This window comes from Medicago sativa, chromosome 3 (assembly GCF_051527215.1).
Source record: "Medicago sativa cultivar Bolivia chromosome 3, Bolivia_mono, whole genome shotgun sequence".
NCBI lineage: Eukaryota > Viridiplantae > Streptophyta > Magnoliopsida > Fabales > Fabaceae > Medicago > Medicago sativa.
The window spans coordinates 53882628-53904394 of NC_140751.1; the positions used below are offsets into that span (position 1 = coordinate 53882628).

The 21767-nt window shown below is 36.9% G+C and overlaps 2 protein-coding genes and 1 pseudogene across 2 annotated transcripts; 1 reads left to right on the forward strand and 2 right to left on the reverse strand.

Annotated features, from left to right (window-relative positions):
• Positions 1-1481: 1481 nt before the first annotated feature.
• LOC146938346 (pre-mRNA-splicing factor ATP-dependent RNA helicase DEAH7-like) lies at positions 1482-4712 on the reverse strand. The gene has a single exon (XM_085749621.1). It carries the CDS (start codon positions 4710-4712, stop codon positions 1527-1529), a length of 3186 nt encoding a protein of 1061 aa, XP_085605747.1. The 3' UTR covers positions 1482-1526.
• Positions 4713-7011: 2299 nt separating this feature from the next.
• LOC146938347 (putative disease resistance protein At5g05400) lies at positions 7012-7704 on the forward strand (annotated as a pseudogene).
• Positions 7705-8897: 1193 nt separating this feature from the next.
• On the reverse strand, positions 8898-11684 carry LOC146938348 (lysine-specific histone demethylase 1 homolog 2-like). The gene is made up of 2 exons (XM_085757840.1): positions 10154-11684; positions 8898-9613 (listed from the first exon to the last, which is right to left on the reverse strand). Exons 1-2 carry the CDS (start codon positions 11682-11684, stop codon positions 8898-8900), a joined length of 2247 nt encoding a protein of 748 aa, XP_085613966.1.
• Positions 11685-21767: the final 10083 nt, after the last annotated feature.

The following is a 21767-nucleotide window of genomic DNA, read 5'->3' on the forward strand; positions in this document are numbered from 1 at the left end:
CCTTATATTGTACTATCAACGGGAAATTTCTCCAATTAACAACTGTACTATATAAAAAAAAAGTCTCATAATTTTAAAAAAAAATCCCTTATATTCATTTTTTTAAAAGTACCCGCCACCCTAACTTTTTAGTTAAACTTCATCACTTAAACTTATTATTACAATTATAGTTTTGTTTACATATTATATTTTATTTTAGTGGCCCACCCGAGCTATTTTTCCTCGCTCCGCCACTGCTTAGGGTATAAGAGAAGAAAACTGAGCTTTTTCCACTGCCCAGCTTGAAAAACAAGCAAAGGACAATTCTGCCCGTAGGGATGCGTAGGTGCGCATGGGACAATAGCCAAGGTTGTCCTATTCGCAAGTGCACATGGCCTGTGCGCGCGAGGCATCCCCTCCTGTGCTAATTCTTGCGTTTTCATCCCGTTTTTTATCGTTCTTCCGTCTGGAAACTCCTAACTTGAAATGAATTTTTTTCATCTTGTATTGTCTTCATAAACCTTCTAAGAATCCCACACATCCCACTTATTAACCTTAAAAGGGGTGAATTCTAGAAAAAATGAATGGTTTGTTCCCATCTCTTTGTTTAACTATACACAAGAAGATATCACTTTGTCTACCCTTCTCACTCTGTCTATTGAAATTATATTCATTTTTTGTCTCAGTAGAATTATGTGTTTGGTGAGATATTTTCTCACGTTTATTCTATATGTTTGATTCAGTATTGGAATTTACATTGCTCCTGGAGGATAATACTTGATCAATGAGGTGCACAATATATATGTTATATTCATATTTTATATGTTATATAAGGCTCAAGCCATTGAAACAAGATTGTGTACCCTATTTGGCATTATATTTGATCAATGTTTCATGCAGGTATGTGTTGCAGATGCTGAATCGATATATAATGCTTGTGAATGCTTAGGATCGATTGTTGGGAAACTAGAAAATATGACTATAATGAAAAGCTCTAGATATACATAAGTATAAATTAAAATTGAAAAATATATACAACATAAGCATACCATTAGAAAATGCTCATATTACAAAGACCAAATGTACAATTTACCGAAATAATTTTAATCTGCGCAACGCGCGGGTCTTATTCTAGTTTACCAATAGTTATAGTGTTCACTTTTAATTAAAGTGGTTCACATAATAATATGAACAAATTGTGGGGTTGAAACAGTTTTGCAGAAAGATGAATACTTGTTCTACTCATCTTTCATCTCCTATTAAACTGTAACTAACTCTTTCACTTAATTATATTTAATTTCTTTTTATGGAAATTTGTTGATCCCATGCAGTTCTTCTTTCTAACAATATATTACATAACAGCACAAGGCTCCAAAGCAAATTTAAGTGCGCGTGTATTATACAAAAATTCTTACGAGTAAACTGAGGAGCAGGAAGTAGCATGAAAAAAATCAACTTAAGTAACAAATCGGCTATTCATACTTTTAAGAATACTCGTTAAAATCGTTAGCATGAGTTTACAGATATTTCACAGTATTATACAACATTTACAAACCAAACTTTTTTGGTCTCAAGAATGCGGAAGAACACTTTTTTAAACCTGGGATGGAAATCTGCTGCTGATTCTTGGCCCTTTTTTCTATCTGCTTCCGTTTATTTTCTCTCTGAAACTCCGCTTGATCCTTTAAATTCTCCACTTCCTCCTTCATGGCCGTTTTCTCTCGTTTCTGTTTCTTTTTATGCTCCATCAGTGATGTATCATCAGACTCCGTCACAGAGAAAAACATGGGTCCGAGCTCAGCCATCCACTTAGGCTCTACCGCTGTGGCACATTGCATGTACTCCTTGGTGGTTAGGATTAACTCGTGATAAACCACATATTCGGGAGTGCAACCCATGCCATAGAGAGCACTACTGGGGTGAAGATGACATGGCATCCCATTGCGGGTGTTAACATACTCCCCCACACCCTTTCGTCTTGCTGAATTGTGGAAGTATGCAGAACAAATTGCTTTTCTAACAATGTCTGTATCAGGAAAGCACGTGGTCAACGGAATTTTTAGGGTCATGAGAATATCAAGCAGCTGGGATCTCACCTCTCTAGCCTTTCTTAGACCTTTAACATGCAAAAAATGGTCATTGCACCAATCACCTCTGTAATCATGTTGTTTCCATTGCTGATAGACATTGTAAAGCGTTAAATGATCAGATTCCGGCACAAAAAATCTTTCACGTGCAGCATCACTCTCCTCTGCTCGGTCCTTTGGCCTAAAGAAAACAGATGGTACTGAAAGCATGGAAACTATTGTCAGAACCTCCTCAAGACACCCCAACTGCTCACCCATCAAAAGCATCTTGGAAAGTGGAGGATCGAGTGGAAACTCAACCATTTTCCAGCCAAGTTCAGTTAATCCCCCCGCATTGTTAAGGGCACCTAACATCCACAACTGGTACATAGAATTGAGAATATTATCCTGCGGAGGTGGATCAATGAAATCAAAGTCGAGTAAATTTTCAACTTTAAGAGATTTCAGCAACAAGACCACATTGCCAAGGTTAGTTCTTTGAATCTCTGGAACAGGGCTGGCCAACATTTCATTTAGGTAAGCACTCTCTGTATACAGCCGATAGCATGTCCCAGGGCCAGTTCGACCAGCTCGACCAGCACGCTGGTCAGCAGCAGCCTGGCTAACAGGGAAGACTTGTAGAGCGTCCATACCCATCCTAGGATTGTACACCTTCATTTTACCATAGCCCGTGTCTATGACATAGAAGATACCATCCACGGTCAGTGATGTCTCAGCAATATTAGTGGCCACAATGCATTTGCGTGCACCATCTTCAGCTTTCTGAAATATCTTTGCTTGCAAGTCAGCCGGAAGCTGAGAATATACGGGAAGAATCAAAAGTTTTGGGACTTCTTTTTTTGAAGATGATACCGTCTGCTCCATTATTTCAGCAAGAGAGTAACAAGCTGCCTCAATCTCGTCTTGGCCAGTCATGAAGATAAGGATGTCACCTGGAGGGCTGGTCATGTGAATAGTCATAGCCTGCTTCACTGCACCTTTAACATAATCTTCAACTGGAGTTTTACTCCATAATATATTGATAGGAAATGTTCTCCCAGGAATATGAAAAATTGGAACATTTCCAAAGAAATGTGAAAATTTCTGTGCATTCAGAGTTGCTGATGTGACAATCAGTTTGAAATCACGGCGTTGTGCTACAACTTTCTTCAATATTCCAAAAAGGACATCCGTGCTTAATGACCTTTCATGGGCTTCATCCATCACAATAACCCTATATTTGTCTAAATCAGAGTCTTTAAGTGTTTCACGTAGAAGTACCCCATCAGTCATGTACTTTATTATGGTATTTGGTCCGGTCACATCTTCAAAACGTATAGCATAGCCAACTTTATCTCCCAACTCTGTGTCCATCTCCTCGCTAACTCTCTTGGCAACACTCATCGCTGCCACACGCCTTGGTTGCGTACAACCTATTATACCGCCTATAGTGTAGCCATCTTCATATAGATATTGTGTCAATTGGGTTGTCTTTCCTGAACCTGTTTCCCCAACTACAACCACAACCTGATTTTCACGAATCACCTGTAATAGCTCTTCCCGCACTGAAAAAATCGGCAGATATTGCCTTTGCTCGGCAAGAGTTTTTGACACAGCAAAGTCACTCACAGCTTCTCCCTTCTTCATATGGTTTGAAAACTTAGCTTCTTCCTTAAAATCAATTTCACCATCTTCACCCACTACAGAAGTGTCTGCATCAATATTTTCTGGTGTTTTTTCAACTCCTAATATATCACCAAGTTTTGAGCCTGCAAGTTCCGAAAAGCGTTGGCGAGACTTGTTCGAACTCTGCTTCCCATGGATTTCTCTTACCATCGCAGATCCTTTGCGAGAAATTATAGCCATGTCAGATGTTGGATCTTTTATTGGCATAATTGGCTCTGCCTGCTTGGTAAAAACAATTCTGCCATCAAGAAAACGAGGCTTTGTATCATGCACAAGAAGAACGACCTTGCATTCATCCTCATCATCAAATTCAGTCGTAACCTCTGTGCCTTTAACAACACCTGATCTCAGCAGCTGCCGATCTTCCCATTGAGCATTATCAGTTGTAATCTGAGACAATTTCTTGCTTTGAGAAAGGGATATCTTAGTGCCATCTCTTCGGACCAATCTTTTGGCCAACTTGGCCTCTTTTTTCTGATATGAAGCCTCATCTCCAAGAAAAAGTGAAGAGTTATCAAAATCAAACAATGTACTTCCTTCCTCTCTATCATACCATGCTCGGTCTGCATCATATTCCATCTCCCGACACATGCTTTCAGTAATCTCATACTTGTGTTCTTCACCCAAGTCAGATTTATTTGCTATTTCCTCCTCATAGTATTCTGAAGAAAAAGCGAGTTTATGCAATCTTCGATTATATCCAGCAACAGAAGATTTGCGTGAGCCAGAAGCCCGTATTGGAAAAGGAGATGGAGAAACATGGTCCAAAGGAGAAGGCGAATTAAAGGACGAACGAGGATGCCATGGAGTATCTTCCCATTCCCATCGGCGATTGTGCAAGTCATATCTGTTAGGCATTCTCCTTGAACCTTCATATCTGCTTCGCTTTCTATCACATTCATGATCATAGTACCTACCACGTGAATCCCTTCCCGAGTAAGACTCATGTCTGCGCGTACCTGCCTGAGCACTTTCCGTCATTGAGTGGAGATCGCGAGTGGTGTGCAACGGCCAAAGGCAGCAGAGAAAGCAGCTGGGCGGAGATAGTATAATGGATGCGTGCAACTTAAGGTTGAGGGTTTAGAAACGGATGCGTTTCCACTTGATTATCTTTTCTATTGTTTTGTTTTAGGGGAAACCCACTTAATTAACTTATATTCTACTGATTCCTGTTAAATTGCAACAATCTTTTTTACTTAATTATTTATATCATCCTTTTCCTATTAAATTGGAACTAACTCTTCCAATTAATTATCTTTTTCTTGTTTTGAGAAATCTTCCAATTAATTATCTTATCTTGTGCTCCTTTTCCTATTAAATTATATCGAACTCTTTCTTTTCATATTTAATTGAAACTAACTTTTCTACTTTAAAGTCATTGAGAAAGGTACTCATGGCACCATTAGAAGTGGTTATCGATCTAAAATCATGGTTGGTTCAAGCATCTTATCCTTATAAAAACCAGGTGGAAAACGTGCCTTGCACCAGGGGTGTTCGATTGAATTGGTTCGGTTTTGGGAGGAAAAATCATTCGATCCAATCTTTTCGGTTTTATTATTTGTTCACCCAATTGGTTTTGGTTTGTTTAAAACTAAAAATATAAATATAAATGTTTATTGATTTCAAGTTATAACAAACTAAACTAATATAACAAAAGAATATAATCTAAATTCTTATTTTCTGTTATTGACACCAACAACGATCTTTAGTATAGAAAAAATTGTTTAAGAATATAATCTATACTATATATCAATATATAAAGAAAACTACACCTTTCACCTCTTTTGGGCTGATTTTTCTTTCCAAAAATGTCTTCAATTTTCTATACAAATAACACATGTAACAAATAGATAAAAATAAATTTAAATATTAATTAAAAAAAAGTGTAACAAACACGAATGTTCAGATCTTTCTTTATCATTTAAAAAAGGTAACAAACTAGATGAGTGTATCTATACTTACTTTTTCATTATCCCAATTATACCCTTAAACGACAATTTTTTATATGATAAAGAATGTTGTTAGTTTTTTTTTTGAGAGATAAAGAATGTTGTTAGTGTTATTAAAAAAATAAGAATTTTTATTATATTTTTTGTTATATTGTTGGTTTCATTGAAAAAAATGAATCATAGTTAGTTTGATTTGTTATAATTTGAAAGCACAAAACATTTATATTTTTACTTTTAATCAAAATTAAAATTTCATAAAAAAAATACCGCTCATAATTTTTAAACATTAGCGCAATAAAAAGAGCGGAAAGACGATCACGTGAGTGCCAGTCTTTTCGCTAGTTGGGATAATGAAAAAGTAAGTATAGATACACTCATCTAGTTTGATACAATTTTTAAATGATAAATGAAAAAAATTGGACATATATATACTCATATCGTGTTTGTTATACTTTTATTTTAATATTTAAATTCACTCTTATCTATTTGTTATATGTGATATTTGTATTGAAAGTTGAGGGTCCTTTTGAAAGAGAGAAAGTTAGCCCAAAATAGTCAAACATGTTATTTTCTTTATATAAGATATAGATTTATAAATAGTATAGATGAATTATATTTTCTATGTTACTATGTTAAAAAAATTAATTATGATGATCTATTCACCATTATATATCTTTCAATAGACAACATTATGCAATTTCTTTTGAATTATCAAGCTTGCATGTAATTTGATAAACTTAAAGCTATCTAAATCATCATTCCTTTATATTATAATTTTTTTATCCATTTTAGAATTGTGACTACACATCAGAAACATTATTTTACATTGTAGAAGTAAGCTGACATTTAAAGGTTCAAAAAATTCTGAGATTGGGAGGGTTATAATTTTATTTTTTGGTTACCTTTTGGGAAGGTTTTATGGAAGTGAAAAGGAAAAAAATTCATATAATAATTGAATAAGTAATTAGCATCTAATGTGTTAATAAAATTCATTTTGCACGCGTCTAATGTGTAATTTATGTAAATCAACCAATATTGAGCAAGTGTTTTCAGAAAAATTATATGCACTTTATGATTATTTGAAATCAAGAATTATCTAAATAAGAGTTCTACTAAAGATACGATATCAACCTCTAGTGTCATACATTTCAAGAATCTTCTTTATATACACTATATTTGAAGTTACGTTAGTACTATTTTTAACTCATCCCTTGATGTAACTCTTGAAATTGCAACATACGGACACCCATGCAAGAAAACTGATGTTGGAAGATATATTCCCACATACTTAAGCGATTGTCCCTGACTTATTAATAGTCACATGAATTATTATCGAGAAACCCGTGGAAAAGTGGCTACATGATGTGCAGAGCCTATTAGAAGAGGTGGAAGAATTGGAACAAAGGATGAGAGCAGACACCAGTTGCTTTCGAGGAGAACTTCCAGCATGGATAAGATATTGTATCAGAAGGAAAATGGTAAAGAAGGTAGAGGCATTCGGAAAATTAAGATGTAAAAGTGATATTCAACCATTTTCTCATTATGCTCCTCTTCCAGGCATTGAATACCAGTTGTCCGAGAATTTTACTTACTTACAATCAGCTCTTGGAGTTACTAAATGACGTGGATGTGGCAAAACAACACTTGTAACCGAAGTCCGTAAGAAGGCTCAAGAATCAAATATGTTCGATAAGGTAATATCTATCACAGTGTCTCAAACTCCAAATATTAGAGACATTCAAGGAAAAATGGCAGACATGTTAAACTTGAAACTCAAGGAAGAAAGCGAAGAGGGAAGAGCACAACGGTTGTGGTTGAGTTTGAAAGAAAATAAACGAATTCTTGTTAAAATTTTTGTAACCACTCGTAATCAGCAAGTATGCACTTCAATGGACTGTCAAAAGAATATTCATCTGGAGCTCTTATCTAAAGATGAATCCGGGACTTTGTTCCAAAAGCATGCAAAAGATTACAGACAAGTTTTCCAAGTCAATGGATGGTGTGCCACAAGAACTCTGCGATAAATGTAAGGGACTGCCCCTGGCTATTGTAACTATGGTGTCTTGCTTAAAAGGAAAGCATAAAAGTGAGTGGGATGTGGCACTACATAAGATGAGGAATTCATGCATTCGATGATCATGATGAAGGAGTGAGAGATGCTTTGAGTTGTCTTGAACTAAGCTATAAATATTTACAAAACAAGGAAGCAGAGTTGCTCTTTTTGTTGTGTTCGATGTTTCCAGAAGATTGCAACATATCGATCGATGATTTAATCCTATATGCAACAGGACTAGGTGTGGGAGGAAGATCTCCACTGAAGTTATCAAGGAGTTTGGTTCAAGTCGGCATAAACAATCTTTTAGAATCATGTTTGCTGATGCCGGCTAAAGACATGCAATGTGTGAAGATGCATGACATGGATATATAAAATACTTTCATATATCTTTTCGGATCCTATGCTGAGAGACCAAAGTATGTTTACGTTGTCATGGAACATTGGATCCATGTCACATTGTTAACCTACTGCAACAACTACTCAAGAAGGCACAACCTTAACTATTAGTGTTATGAAGAGTGCGTTAAAATGAATGTTGCTAGCATTATTCATATAAAAAATTATTATATAATAATGAAAAATATAATAATGGAGGAACAAGAACTAAAATCCATTGCTCAAAATAAAAAATAAAACAAAAACTAAAATCCATGCAAAGAGTCAAGTGTAGTATATAAAGATGCTTAACTAGCAGTGATTGCATGCTGTTTCATGGTCATTTTCTTGGCTATACTTGTACGTTATTATTAAAGATAGGGGAAAAACAAATCTTAACTATTAATTCCAGATTTTGTAATCCTTATGATAATAATCTTAACTACTATTAATAGTAAATCTACTTCAGTATCTATCACTATATCATTATTATAAACTAAAACGTGAAAACGTGTTCGTTTATGGTTCAAAAAGAAATGCATCAAGAAATTCAATAAGAATGTAAACCATAATACCCTGTCACATGTTTAATTTGATATTCTCCTTGATTTGGCATTGGAACCAATGAAGGGATTATTGAAAATTTTAAATAAATATGATACAACTACAAGCAGGGTAAACAAGTTTGCCTGTAGAATCCAGTGATTTGTATCTCCTATCCTATATGAGGTGGGTTATAGCTAACTTACAACAACATCAACTGGATAACAAGCACCCATATGCAAACTATTTCTTCTTTGGATTATGGGGAATTTTTTTGTTCCTTCTACCTTTTCGGGAGGCACTAATGCTAGCTATTACATCGTTACCAGCATTGAGTAAAGCGCTCAAACCCATTAGCTTCAACCCGAGGTTTTTTGTCAAATATGACAACCTGTTTTCATCTCCTCCGGTAATTTCCTGCATTTGATCCATTTGTTCAAGGGATAAAATAGTGTAAACCTCCAATGGCAACGCATTGGTATCTGGATAGCGGCGTCGTATCTCCTTGTAACTTTCTTCAATACCGCCAAAAGTGAATTGCATAATCGCCTTCGACTGTGGATCATCTGATAAAGGATCACATATGAAAGCAAAATTTCCGAATTGCAAATTAGGCCTCTTGAATAAATTAACCAGGATACCGCTGCTCGGTCCTATATTCTTAGTCATGGACTTCTTAGGACAAGGTTGCTGAACACCGGTTAAATGGTAAATGCGAGAAGCTTCTCTTAATCCACTCATGAAAGCACCATGCATAGTGGCTGGATATTGCCTAGAAGTGGCCTCACCTGCAAAGAACAGTCGGTTTCCCACGTTTTCTGCAAGTATATCATAATCCTCACCAGATGATTGCACACTGACATGAGAGTATGAACCATACGAAAAGGGATCGCTTCCCCATCTCGTACAAATTGATTGTATTGGATCAGGCACATTGATTCCTTTAGGTTGAAAAATACCTGCAGAAAGATATACAAAATGAAAATCGGAACCACATTTTTTAAACACTGAATCATATCAATTCATAAGATTAAAAATAATTCAATAGCTTGAGAAAATGAGAAAAATGAGTACACCATAAGTCTCAAAACAAAATGAAATGTCATACAACATAAGTCAAAGTGAAGAAAGAGGAATAATATAGTAAAATAAGGTGCACATGGTAAGCAAGGAATGATATAACCAAATAAATGTTAATAATGAATCACTAAATCATGTGATTCATATTGATATTATGGAATCTTGCAATTGCATGCATGCATGTATCATATATCGATGCAGTATGAGATTCATTCACACGTTATACAAGCAGCATATAAGCGGAATCATATCGCATCATGCAAATAAAATAGCAAATCATGCAACTGTAACTAGAAACACATAAAACAAAGAAAAAAGGAAAATGTGCCAAGTGGTAACATACGTAAAATTTAATGAACAAACACAATAACAAGGGCGTTTCTTTTTCATAGGTAAGACAAAAAATAAGTGAAATATACCTTTTAGAGTGGTCAAAACCCGATTAAGTAAGATGGATGGATCTGTGGTTTCAAAGGCGTGTGCAGCTTCACCGGCCACAAGCGCAATAAGTGCTGGCCCCCCAGAAACAGTGTGGTAACCGTAAAATAAAAAGAATTCCCCTCGATCATGACTATTTTTCTTGAGACATCCAAATGTGTCGAGATCTTCCCCCCAAAACACATGAGGAAAAACCATTGCAACTTTGTTTAGAAGCCCAAAACCCATCCTCTCAATTGATTCGAGCTTTCTTGCAGGTAATTCAGGTTCAAAATTAATAACCTTCTTTTTTAGAACTCCAAGAGGCACAGTGCATAAGGCGAAGTCTGCTTGAAAGACTTGTTCCCCGACAATAATCTCAACACCCTCATTTCCATATCGGATAGTGTTGACGGTCTTACCATAAAAAATAGGAACTCCTTCACACATAGCTTTTATCAATCTACAATTTCCTCCAGCAAGAAAACAATGATCGCCCTTCATTTCATAAGGATCGTCCTGATTCCAATTGGCAGCTGAAAGATTTGAAAGACATCCAGCATTTGCGTATTCTAAATTTGCAAGATGCCAATCAAACATTTGCTTCTCATCGGTAGTTTGAGACACCGAATATAAATTCTTGAGTGTCTCCAAGACTGAACCAAGTGAGGTATCACTTGCAAACCCACCCATAATTTCCCTTAGCTCCATGCTGCGGTCAAGCAACTTATTGAATTCAAAATAAACCTTGGAATCTATTTCCTTATCAACCGGATCCCCATTCGGCTTGAATAAAGGGCAATCAGGTCTTACTTTATGAAGCGGAATTGACAGTTGTCGTGCCAGAACCGCTAAAGGGTTAGCATGAATTCCAGTTATTACGCTCCCACCAAGATCTAAGGCTGCAAACTTATCCTCGTTTCCTATCTTTTGAGTGTAAACTCTGCCGCCAGAACGGTTCCTACCTTCCAAAATGACAACCTTATAACCAAATAACAACAGTTGCCTTGCCGCAGCCAATCCAGCAAGGCCAGCACCAATAACAACAACTGTCCCTTTTGTCGCCTCAGGAAAATGAGACGTAAATGACGGAAAAACACCAAAATTGATGTGGCCATTATGCAAAAGGTAATCATAAGCAGAATTAATCAAATATTCAAACTCCTTGCTCACAGTTTCTTTAATATGTCCCTTCTCCAACCAACTCCTAACATTCCCTCTCCAGCGAGCCAATATATGATTCCTCACAACAACATAATCGTTTTGCTCTTTCCCGCCTAATTCTGTGACAACCCCGGATTGAACCTCATGCTCAAGCAAAGCATTCATTGGGAAACCAAGCGAAAAGGCGATCATAGCCTCAGTGTTGGTTTCTTTCTGAAAATCTGTACTTTTACCTATCTTCTTCAAAGTGCTATGCAAATTCTTATCAATTTGCTCATCATCTAGCAATCCCTCATAACTACGATAATTCACTTTCTTTCTCAGAGACATACGCCTCGAAACAGATCCATCAGAAGACGGGCTTGCCATTGTTTGTTCCTAATAAATATAATTAACCTATTCAATAAACTAAACCGAATTTCGTACCCAAGAATTATAATAATCTGTTCAATAATAATAATAAAACCAACAATAACAATAATCATATGACAAAGTAAAAACTATGCTAGGTTTAAGCAAATGGATATGAAACAAAAGAATGTAAATTTGAATTTGAAAACTTCATGCCTTATTAAAAGTACCCATGACTTTTTTTTCACATATATTAAAAAAGTGGTTAGTAAATTTAATGTGTCGTATTTGATCTTTCAAAAATACTCTTGGTTTATTAGTATGTAACTTTAACTTCTCAAATTTCAAAAGAAATTAGTAATATTTATAAAATGGATGTTTGAGAAAAAAATAATAAATAACCTAGTATAAATTGCATATGAATTTATATTCTTCAAACAAGGCTTATAGTTAGAGACGAAGGGAGTATTTTACCAAGAGTTGATGGCACTAGTTGCAGTTTCGAATTTTTGGTCTGCACAATATGTAACAAAAATGGATCAGTAAGAACTTTTTGCATGGTGAGTACAGATAAACAAATACTAGAAATGAAGAGTAAAGGAGGGAGAAAGAGAGAACTTACATTACAGAAAGAGATTTGGAGAGAAATGAAATGGTGTTTGTTCCTTGAAAGCGACAATATGTAACAAGAAGAGAATGAAAATGAGTTGTGATCGATTGACGAAAGGTTACGTTTATTTATAGTGTCTGAAACAATCAAATATGGTAAGTTTATTGGTCTTTTAGGCGGGACTAAATATAATGTGGTCAGTGGGAACAAATTAATGCAAGTCTAAAGATTTGTTTTCTTTTTGTTTTTATTTTTTATTTTTTTTGGTCAAGTTCTTGTTATTTTTTACATGGTACAATAATAATAAACATTCCAAATCTAGTAAAAAAACATATTCCAGTCAAACAAAATAAAAAACAATACAACTTTTTATTTCTTAATGATTTATCCGGTGAGAACGGTTGAGTCGCAAGGCAGAGAATGCTTCAGTAAATCGGTAACGACATCTAGTGTGGTGGCGATGAGTCTTCGCGGTGGAACGAAAGGTGCCTGCAAGCATGTTAACACTCCAATGCTCAAGTCAGTAATGGAACTAAGAGAGAATGTGTAAGAAGTGTTTTGGAAAGTGTTTGTACCCTGAGGGTGAAGCAAGTTTACCCTTATATAGGCGCGCATTGGTCATAACTGTCTCCGTGTTATGCAGCGTGTGATTAGGAGCGGGGAAAGATATGTGTAGTGTGATCCCTGCGAGGAGGCGTATTATAGTCCACATGTCAATGTGCGGTTGGCCTTCTAACTGGTCCAGAACAGTTCCCCCCAAGCCGTTGATGCCTTTATGGCTCAATGGATTTAGCGGTAAGGGGAGGTGTTCGATCAAAGACATTCGTCTACGACTTAGTTCAACGGCCCTCGATGCATTTTGTCAGGAACTTAAGTCCACCCGCAAAGAGTTGGCGCTGTTGATGTTTTAAGTCGGACGACCCTTGAAGTGCTTCGTCAAGAAACCTTGATTCCGTCCGCGAGGAAGCGTCGCTCGACTGTGAGTTAGTGGGAGTAGTTGGCATTTAATGCTTCAGGCGGAACGTTAGAACCTACGGTCGTTCAACTTTACTTTCCACGTGTCTGATTGGTGTGTTCAACGCGCTCCTGGAAAAACGTTACACGCACGCATGGCTTTGACTGCGTTATGTTTTTTCCAAGACTGTTGTTCACCATTCAGATAGTGGCTCTTGATTTCGCTCGATCTGGTCTGTTGATGTGGAGGGTTTCGATGCTATTTAAGGAGAAGTTTTCTTTGTTTTTTCTCCGTAGTTCACCGCTTTCTTTTGGTGTTTTTGGTTTGGGTGAGGAATGGCCTTTTTCTTTTTTGTAGGTAATGGAGGTAATTCTCATGTGCATTTCGTGATGATTTGTTGGAGTAAAGTAGAGATTGAGTTGTTTGAAGGGTTTTTTATTCCTAGGTCAAAATAGATGATTTGGTGGGTGACCTTTGTCTCCTTTCAAGGAGTTTCGGTTGACATTGCAGGTGTTGAAGCTGAGATGAAGAACTCGCCTTGTTTCCCCCCGTTAAGACGAAATCTCGTCTTATTTCGCCCTGTTACCCGAGGGCGCCCTGGTCAATCCAAGGGTCCCCGGATGGAGCTCCGTACGTGGTTTCGGGGACGGAGATTTGGCAAGGTCCTTGCCTAGGACCATGTATAATTGAGTTTGATGGAACTAGGCTTCCTCCTTGCCAATCTCGCCTAGCACGGGCTTGAGTATTCTCCTGGGTGCGGGTCTGCCGTCGAGTTTCGTCCTGGTTGACTTCAATATTACCAGTCGGGCGTAGTCCGAGTCTACGACGTCCTCCCCCACGAATTCTTAGGGAGATTTTATTTGCACTTCTCTTTTATGTAATTTCCACTTTGGCGGCCCCTCTTATAATTGATTTGAATATCTGAATGGAAAGAAGCTCGAAAGCCTTTTTCCTTTTGTTGTTTTTGTTTCGGTTGGGTTTCTCCTTTCCATTTGTATTTTCACATTTTATTTCATGCCACATTTTGTATTATATGCATTTTTACTTCATGCTATGTTGGGTAGGAATACCAGGGCATTTTAATCCAGGTCGCGCTGATGCATTTTATTTCATGCGGCCCCCGATTCTCTTTAAATTGTTTCAACACATTTTGTTTCATGCAGCGGTAAATGTAAGTTCCTGGCGCTTTCTCGCGTTGATGCATTTTGTTTCATGCGGCGCCTAGTTTTCTTTCGGTCTGTATTGATGCATTTTGTTTCATGCGGCGGCGCCTTCTTCACTTTATGCTTAATTGGCCGCCCGAGGGAACACATCCGATTAAGGCTTAGTTCCCTCTTTAGGGCGTTTAGGGGCGAGACACTCTACCTTGGGGTGGCTAGCCCTTGAGGCTGGTCCCGCGACGGGCACAAGGCCTTTTTATTCTACTTGAGAGTAGAAGCCTTGGCACCCGCCCTCCGCGAGGGTTCTTCCCTCGCAATGGGAATTGAGTCCTGTCAATCACAAAACAAAGAGCAATTTGCGACTAACGTGCTTCCCCTTGGGAAAGGCGTCCGTTTATTAGTGTTCATAATATGAATTTACAATGATTTATGTTGTCAGAATTAAGATATGTTGTAAAGATGAAATGAGCCTACGGGAGTTTAGTTATAATAGCGCTTGAGCTTGTCTGCATTCCATCTGCAATCCATGTTCAGGGGATTAGAAGGTCGTCCAGAGATTCGAGGATGTAAGCGTCAATCCATGTACTGGCGGTGACCCTGTATGGTCCCTCCCAATTTGCCCCCAACTTTCATTCTCGGGCATTCTTGTTGCCCACGTTCCCCCGAAGGAGGACAACGTCTCCTGGGACGAAGTCACTAGACCTTACTTTTCTGTTGTATCGAGTAGCCGTGGCCTTTTTGATGGCGGCTTCCGTTAGGGCGGTGATGTGCGGATTAAGCAAAAGTACCAAAACGTTTACCAAGTAATAAAGTGATAATTATAATACTGCATCCACAGGGATTGTCATTTCGTCCAAACAATTCGCGTTACTTGTTTTTGTAAGTTTGATGGTATAAAAGATAAGTTGCAACTTTTATCTGTTTGCAATAAAGCAAGTTTACCTGTTTTGGTTACAGAAAAGTAAGATGCGGTTAGGATTCTTCGAATCCCCCCTGTTTATATTGTTGGATATTAAGTAACATATGTCGCGTTTATTTATCTTAGGTAGACTATACAAGTGAAAAGGCCGTTGGGATGTTCTAACCTAGTCGGTTGTCAAGCTGCACCTGTTGATCGCACGATGATTCTTACGTGCGGGGTCTATACTATCTCGGTTGATCTAGGTCTATCCCTCCAATGGCTAAGTGCATCTGTTGATCGCACGGTGATCCTTACATGCGGGGTCTTGTTAATTAACTTAAATTGGCATTCCAGTGTTTCCAAAGGCAATGAAGGCCAAGGTTCCCTTAAGTCGACCCATCTATGAATTTTAGGACACTCATAACACACCCTATCTACGCTCCTAGTAGTTCTACAAACGGGCAACCCTATCTCGTCTACCTTACTAAGAGTTTCAAGAGAATGGGTTGATAAAGTCTTATTCCCCGAAAAGGCTTGTTTCCCTAATTACTAACCAGTTACATCCTAGGTTCGGTAGAGCACCACTTAGTCTTAGTAATATCACCTCTTAAGTATCTACAACTAGGGTAAACTCTCTTTCGGTATCTTTTGCTAGTTAATAATCACTTACTTCCCAGACAAATAGTTACTAGTATAATGCTATAAATATCAAGATATAAGCAACAAGATAGTAGTAGCAATGTTAAGTCCTGTCACAACCTAAGTACATAATCTAGGGTTACGCTCCATTCAAATAAATAACTCATCATGAACTTAATAACGAACAAAAGAATAAATAAAATAAACGACATATTATATTAAATAAATATCCAACAAAAATAAACAGAGGTTCATCTTCAAATAACTTGCCTCGGAACTTGGGAACAGAATTCCTCCCTATGTAACGTCTCATGAGGCCTCTTGAATCTTCATTCTTGGTCTTCCCAAAGTCTTGACAATTCTTCAGATGTTCTTGATTTGCCGATTTGCATGATTTCTTTGTGAATTACTTCAAAACCCCCCTAAAATTGTTGTGTTTCGCGAAAACTAGAATTACCGACTCAAATATAGAAAACATTACAAAAGTCTTGAAATCATAGGCAATCGTTCTAATACTCCTCCTTTTTGCTGATAAAGTCTATTGAAAATGACTGAAAAACATGCTAAGAATAATGTAAGATGACCTTTCATCACAACCCCAAACTTAAACTGTTGATTGTACTCAAGTAACGAAAGAAAAACATATTATATTCTTTGCATTTTTTTCTGGATAAACATACCTTTCCGGGAGTTGTGCTTAGGACATCATTCATCGCATTTATAGATGAGGAGCAACTAACTTACCACAGTATATTCAAGCAGGTCTGACTTGGTAAAAGTAACCTATATTCTCAGACAAACTATTTCCCATGATACATGTATGTATCTTCCTAAAGCCAGTATGGTTGGTCACGACATTTGCCCACTCCAGTCGTCACATGAATGTACCTTGCTATAAATTTGAGACAATTCTAAATAGACAGTCAAAATCATATTATTTACACACTTATAGGACTTTGAGGGTTATAACTTGACTTAGGTTACGGGTGGATATATTTGGGAAATTAGGCTAGTAAAAGAACTAGGAGTTAGTTCACTAACCTAGGGATTCCTACTAAAACATTAATGCATTGTCATCCTTCCTTCCTTGATTCAAACAAAATGGGTAAAATAGTAGAACTATTTGTCTTTATATTTTTGACAGAAAGATACTTTTTTTTTAAGAGACCATCTTTTTTTTTGGCTCTTGATTTTTTTTCTTTCTTTTTTCTATTTTTTTTTTGTGTAGATCCATGGTCATCTACATTTTTTCATTTTTTTTCTTTTTCTGACGAATGTGTTCTAATGTTACCCCACCCCAAACTTAAAATGTTGCTGATTCCAAAGAGCAACCCCAAACTTAGTTTCAAAACATATGTAGTCATAATAATACCTATCTAACTCCAAGTGAAATTAAACAGGGTTCATGTAAGTGTATGACTGTGACATGATCCGTCACTAATAAAGAAAAGAAATTTTCATCTGGAGGCTCAAAGTGGTTTCACAAAGTATAATAAGAATAAAAAAAAAGGGTGGCTTGAAAGGCTCAAGGTATCAAAGAAAATTGCCTTGTGTGTATAATAACCTAACCGATCGTCCGTAAAGAACGACCGCAAATTCAAGCAAAAATAGCATTTATATGGAACACTCATATATGTATATTGGAAATATTTTAGTATCTAACAACCTAGAATGGATATGGAAATATTTGGCTCTGAATCTCACTGGTTATATTATTCAGAAAAGAGTTGGTGATCCTATAAGTACCTTTACTAGCAAGCCCTAGAAATTTACCTACTTTGGCGGAAGAAGGAAATTGTGCTCTTGATTGTATGGATAAACTAGTCTGCCTTAAATGCTTTGAAATGAATACCTAAGACTAAAACAAATTTAAGCATAAAAGGAAAGGTTGTAAATGTAATGCAAAAGAAATAAAATTTTATTAGATAATACTTGAAAGAAAAGCAACAGAAAAAGAAAAGAAATTGATTAGTCAGATCATTTCAGCTTAGCAAAAATAAAAATGCAGAAAAATAAAATATGGGTTGCCTCCCATTCAGTGCTTGTTTAATGTCAGAGTCCCGATGGTCAATAGGTTGCCTCCTATTCAACACTTCTTTTGAGTCATTAGCTTGAGGTAAATAACACCCTATTTCTAATAAGCGGTAAAACGCGCGAATACATTAGACATATTCTAGAAATAGATGCTACGTCTCCGAATAAACCACAATACATACATGCATAAAGATCATGTTACTCAACATAGAAGCGGAATAGACATATAATTCATAACCATATCTGGATCTCCAAACTAAATACAAATGTATCCTCCAAATCTCAAATAACATAATATCTCAACAACTCCAAAATACAACGTCAAATAAACAACTTGCAAAGACTATCCTAGATCAGAGCCCTAATCTAGACACTTGCATGAAAAAGAGGAACTCCACTCCTCGGCATCAACAAGCAACGACTAAGCATCCTGCACTCCATCTACCCGTCCATACAGAAAGGTAGGTGGTAAACCACTGAGGGTTAGCATTACATCATCATAATCCATGAAAAACATTTATCATGAACATTGGAAATGAAAGAATATATTCAAGAATAACAATTCATACATATTATTCATAAGTAATCTCAACATATACACACTATCATTCCAAGTACATCTCCACAAGTGTATTATACACATATATCCAACTCACCTTGTCAATCAACAATTAACAATCAATAATCCAATCCACAATTACAGTTAGCAAAACAATCATCACACACATTGCAAATGCAATTCAATCCACCAACAGTTTATGCAATGATTCTAGACTCATCTAGATGCATGTGGTACCAAATCACCTCAAGGTCGTCACCTTCGATGCAACAAAAACATCGTACTCACCTCAATTGGATATAAAATCCGCCACCATCAGTCTTGGATATAAAATCCACCACCATCAGTCATGAATGCATGAACATATGACTCAACTACAAATGCATATGTTCACACAAACAATAATCACCTCACCATCACCAATACATGTATATATGCAATCATCAACAATTCATCACCAATTAACACATATACAATCACCAACAACATCAAAATCGCACAACATAAAGTTGTCACATAATTGCACCATGAATCATCTTCTCATAACATATAACAATTCCCCATAAAGGATTCACAATCAATTGGTTCTCAAAGCTCATCTTTAGTCAAGTTCGTCTCTCCAAGTCATAACTTAAAATTAATTGAACAATCAATTCAAAACCAAGTAAACAAGCTCACTAGCCTATGCCTTGTATTCTCACAGTCCACATGTGTGTGCATTAGAGGTTACGTAAGCATTTAATCGGCCAAATACGACGAATTCATAAAAATCACAAAGTTTGTCCCCATTATCATTTTTCAAAGAATTTTCCAATTTCTAAGTAAAAACAAGTAGGTTCACTACATCACAGCTTAACCACCCCTGTTGCACTCTTAAAAATCAAGTTTTCAAAGATTAAAAACATTCCACAAGGATTGGGTCGACTTGGAACTAGTTATGCGGGATTTTTCAATAAAACGTTTCAAGAGTAATTTCCCCATAACTTGCAAACCAAAAGTCATATTCAAGTCAAACCAACGCCCTTAGAAAGATAAAAATATTATCTACAATTTTCATGTTTGCACCAAAAACCAGTTCACGACTGAAACGAGCGAAAAAGATACGAGAGTGCAAAACAGGAACCCTGTCCTGTGACAACTCGCCACTGCGAGTTAGCAGTTACTCGCTGTTGCGAGTAAGGTTGCTCGCAGCTGCGAGTTATGACAGTTCAGTCTCGGGAAAAAGAGTCATTTTCACCCCAAAACCCCAATTTTGACTTCCCAATGCCCAATTTTGATCCCAAAGTTTGTCTAAACATTTCTAAACATGAAAAGACACTCAATTCCATATAAAATTTGCCCCAAAACATTCTCTTAACAAAAATCATCATTTGACCCATTTTTCATCAAATATTCAAAAACAGCACAAGGTCATATCAAACTCTCCAATTTTGATTACCCAATGTTTTAATCATCAACAACAACATCTATCAACAACAACAGCAGCTAAACATCATGAATTTACCAACAATTCATCACAACAACATCTCATATCACCATTTTTGGACAAAAATGCAAAGTATACACATAACCACCACTTAAGCATGTAATTTCATCACTAACAACTCAATTAACATTCAAATTACATACTCAAACATTGCATCAAAACATGAACACGAATTTGAAAGCAATTAGGTTCAATTCAACAATTTCACAAAAATGGGTAAAGAGAAAAAGATGTGAATTATGGTTGAAATCTAACCCTCTTACCTCTAACACCAAGATTTTCTAACGCAAGCTTCAATTTTGCTCCTAGATGTTGAATCCCCTCTTTGCCTTCTAACCCTTGTTGTTGTTGTCTCTTGTCTCTATCTCTTCTCTTCCCAAATGAAATGAAATGAATAATGTTTGTAAAACCTAGTTTTACCAACAACTAGAGTTTATATACATACTCTACTCAATTGGGCTTATCTCTCAAACCTTAATGGGCCTAACCCATTTCTATTCTAACACCCAAAATGTCGTTACTCACTTAATGGTAAATTATATCACTAATGGTCACTTAACGGTAATTAAAATAATTACTATACCTTTTTGTAACTTGTTAAAATAATACTCTTACTAAGCACTAAAAATATCCTCCAACAAAATTACAAAATTACCCCTTCTCTCAAAATGACCAAAATGCCCCTAAGTCCAAAATGACCAAAATACCCTTCTACACCGAATTCTACAATTCCCAACCAAAAACACACACAAAGGCAAATAATCACATAAGAGCACATATATCACTCATAAATAAATAATAAAATAAAAATAGCGAAAATCGGGTTGTTACAACTCTCCCCCACTAAAAAGAATTTTCGCCCTCGAAAATTACCTGAAGGAAACAACTCTGGATACGCAACCCTCATCATACTCTCCGATTCCCACGTGGAACTCTCACCGGTCGGTCCAACCCAAATCACTTTAACCAAAATGACTTCCTTGCCACGCAAACGCTTCACTTCACGATCCTCAATCCTAACTGGCCAAGTCTCAACGGTCAAATTATCCCTTACTTCCAAATCATCCACTTGAATCACATGAGACGCATCATACACATACTTCCTCAACTGAGACACATGAAACACATCATGAAGTTTCGACAAAGATGGCGGTAACGCAATCCGATACGCTACAACCCCTACCTTCTCAACAATCTCAAAAGGTCCAACAAAACGAGGAGTCAACTTCCGACACTTCAAAGCACGACCAACACCAGTTACAGGATTCACTCTCAAAAACACATGATCACCAACCTGAAACTCAAGATCTCTCCTCTTCTTATCTTGATAACTCTTCTTCCTACTCTGAGACGCTCTCATCTTCTCTTGAATCATCTTAACCTTCTCGGTCGTCTCTTGCACAACTTCCGGTTCTAACAAAGCACTTTCTCCTGACTCATACCAACACAAAGGAGTCATACACCTCCGACCATACAAAGCCTCAAACGGTGTCATTCCGATACTAGAATGAAAACTGTTGTTGTAGGTGAACTCAATCAACGGTAAACATTCAATCCAACTGACACCTTGCTCCAACACACAAGCTCTCAACAAATCTTCCAAACTCTGAATAGTCCTCTCCGTCTGACCATCAGTCTGGGGATGATACGCAGAACTCAACCTTAACTTAGTTCCCAAAGCAGCTTGCAAACTCTCCTAAAACTTAGAAGTAAACCTCGGATCCCGATCCGACACAATACTAGAAGTAACGCCATGC

What these genes read in the sequence shown, in the direction of transcription:
- LOC146938346 (XM_085749621.1), bottom strand. Translation starts at nt 4,712, where the DNA reads ATGACGGAAAGTGCTCAGGCAGGTACGCGCAGACATGAGTCTTACTCG.
- LOC146938348 (XM_085757840.1), bottom strand. Translation starts at nt 11,684, where the DNA reads ATGGCAAGCCCGTCTTCTGATGGATCTGTTTCGAGGCGTATGTCTCTG. An exon ending in GGTTTTGACCACTCTAAAAG is followed by an intron (nt 9,614 to 10,153) that starts GTATATTTCACT and finishes ATCTTTCTGCAG; the next exon opens with GTATTTTTCAACCTAAAGGA.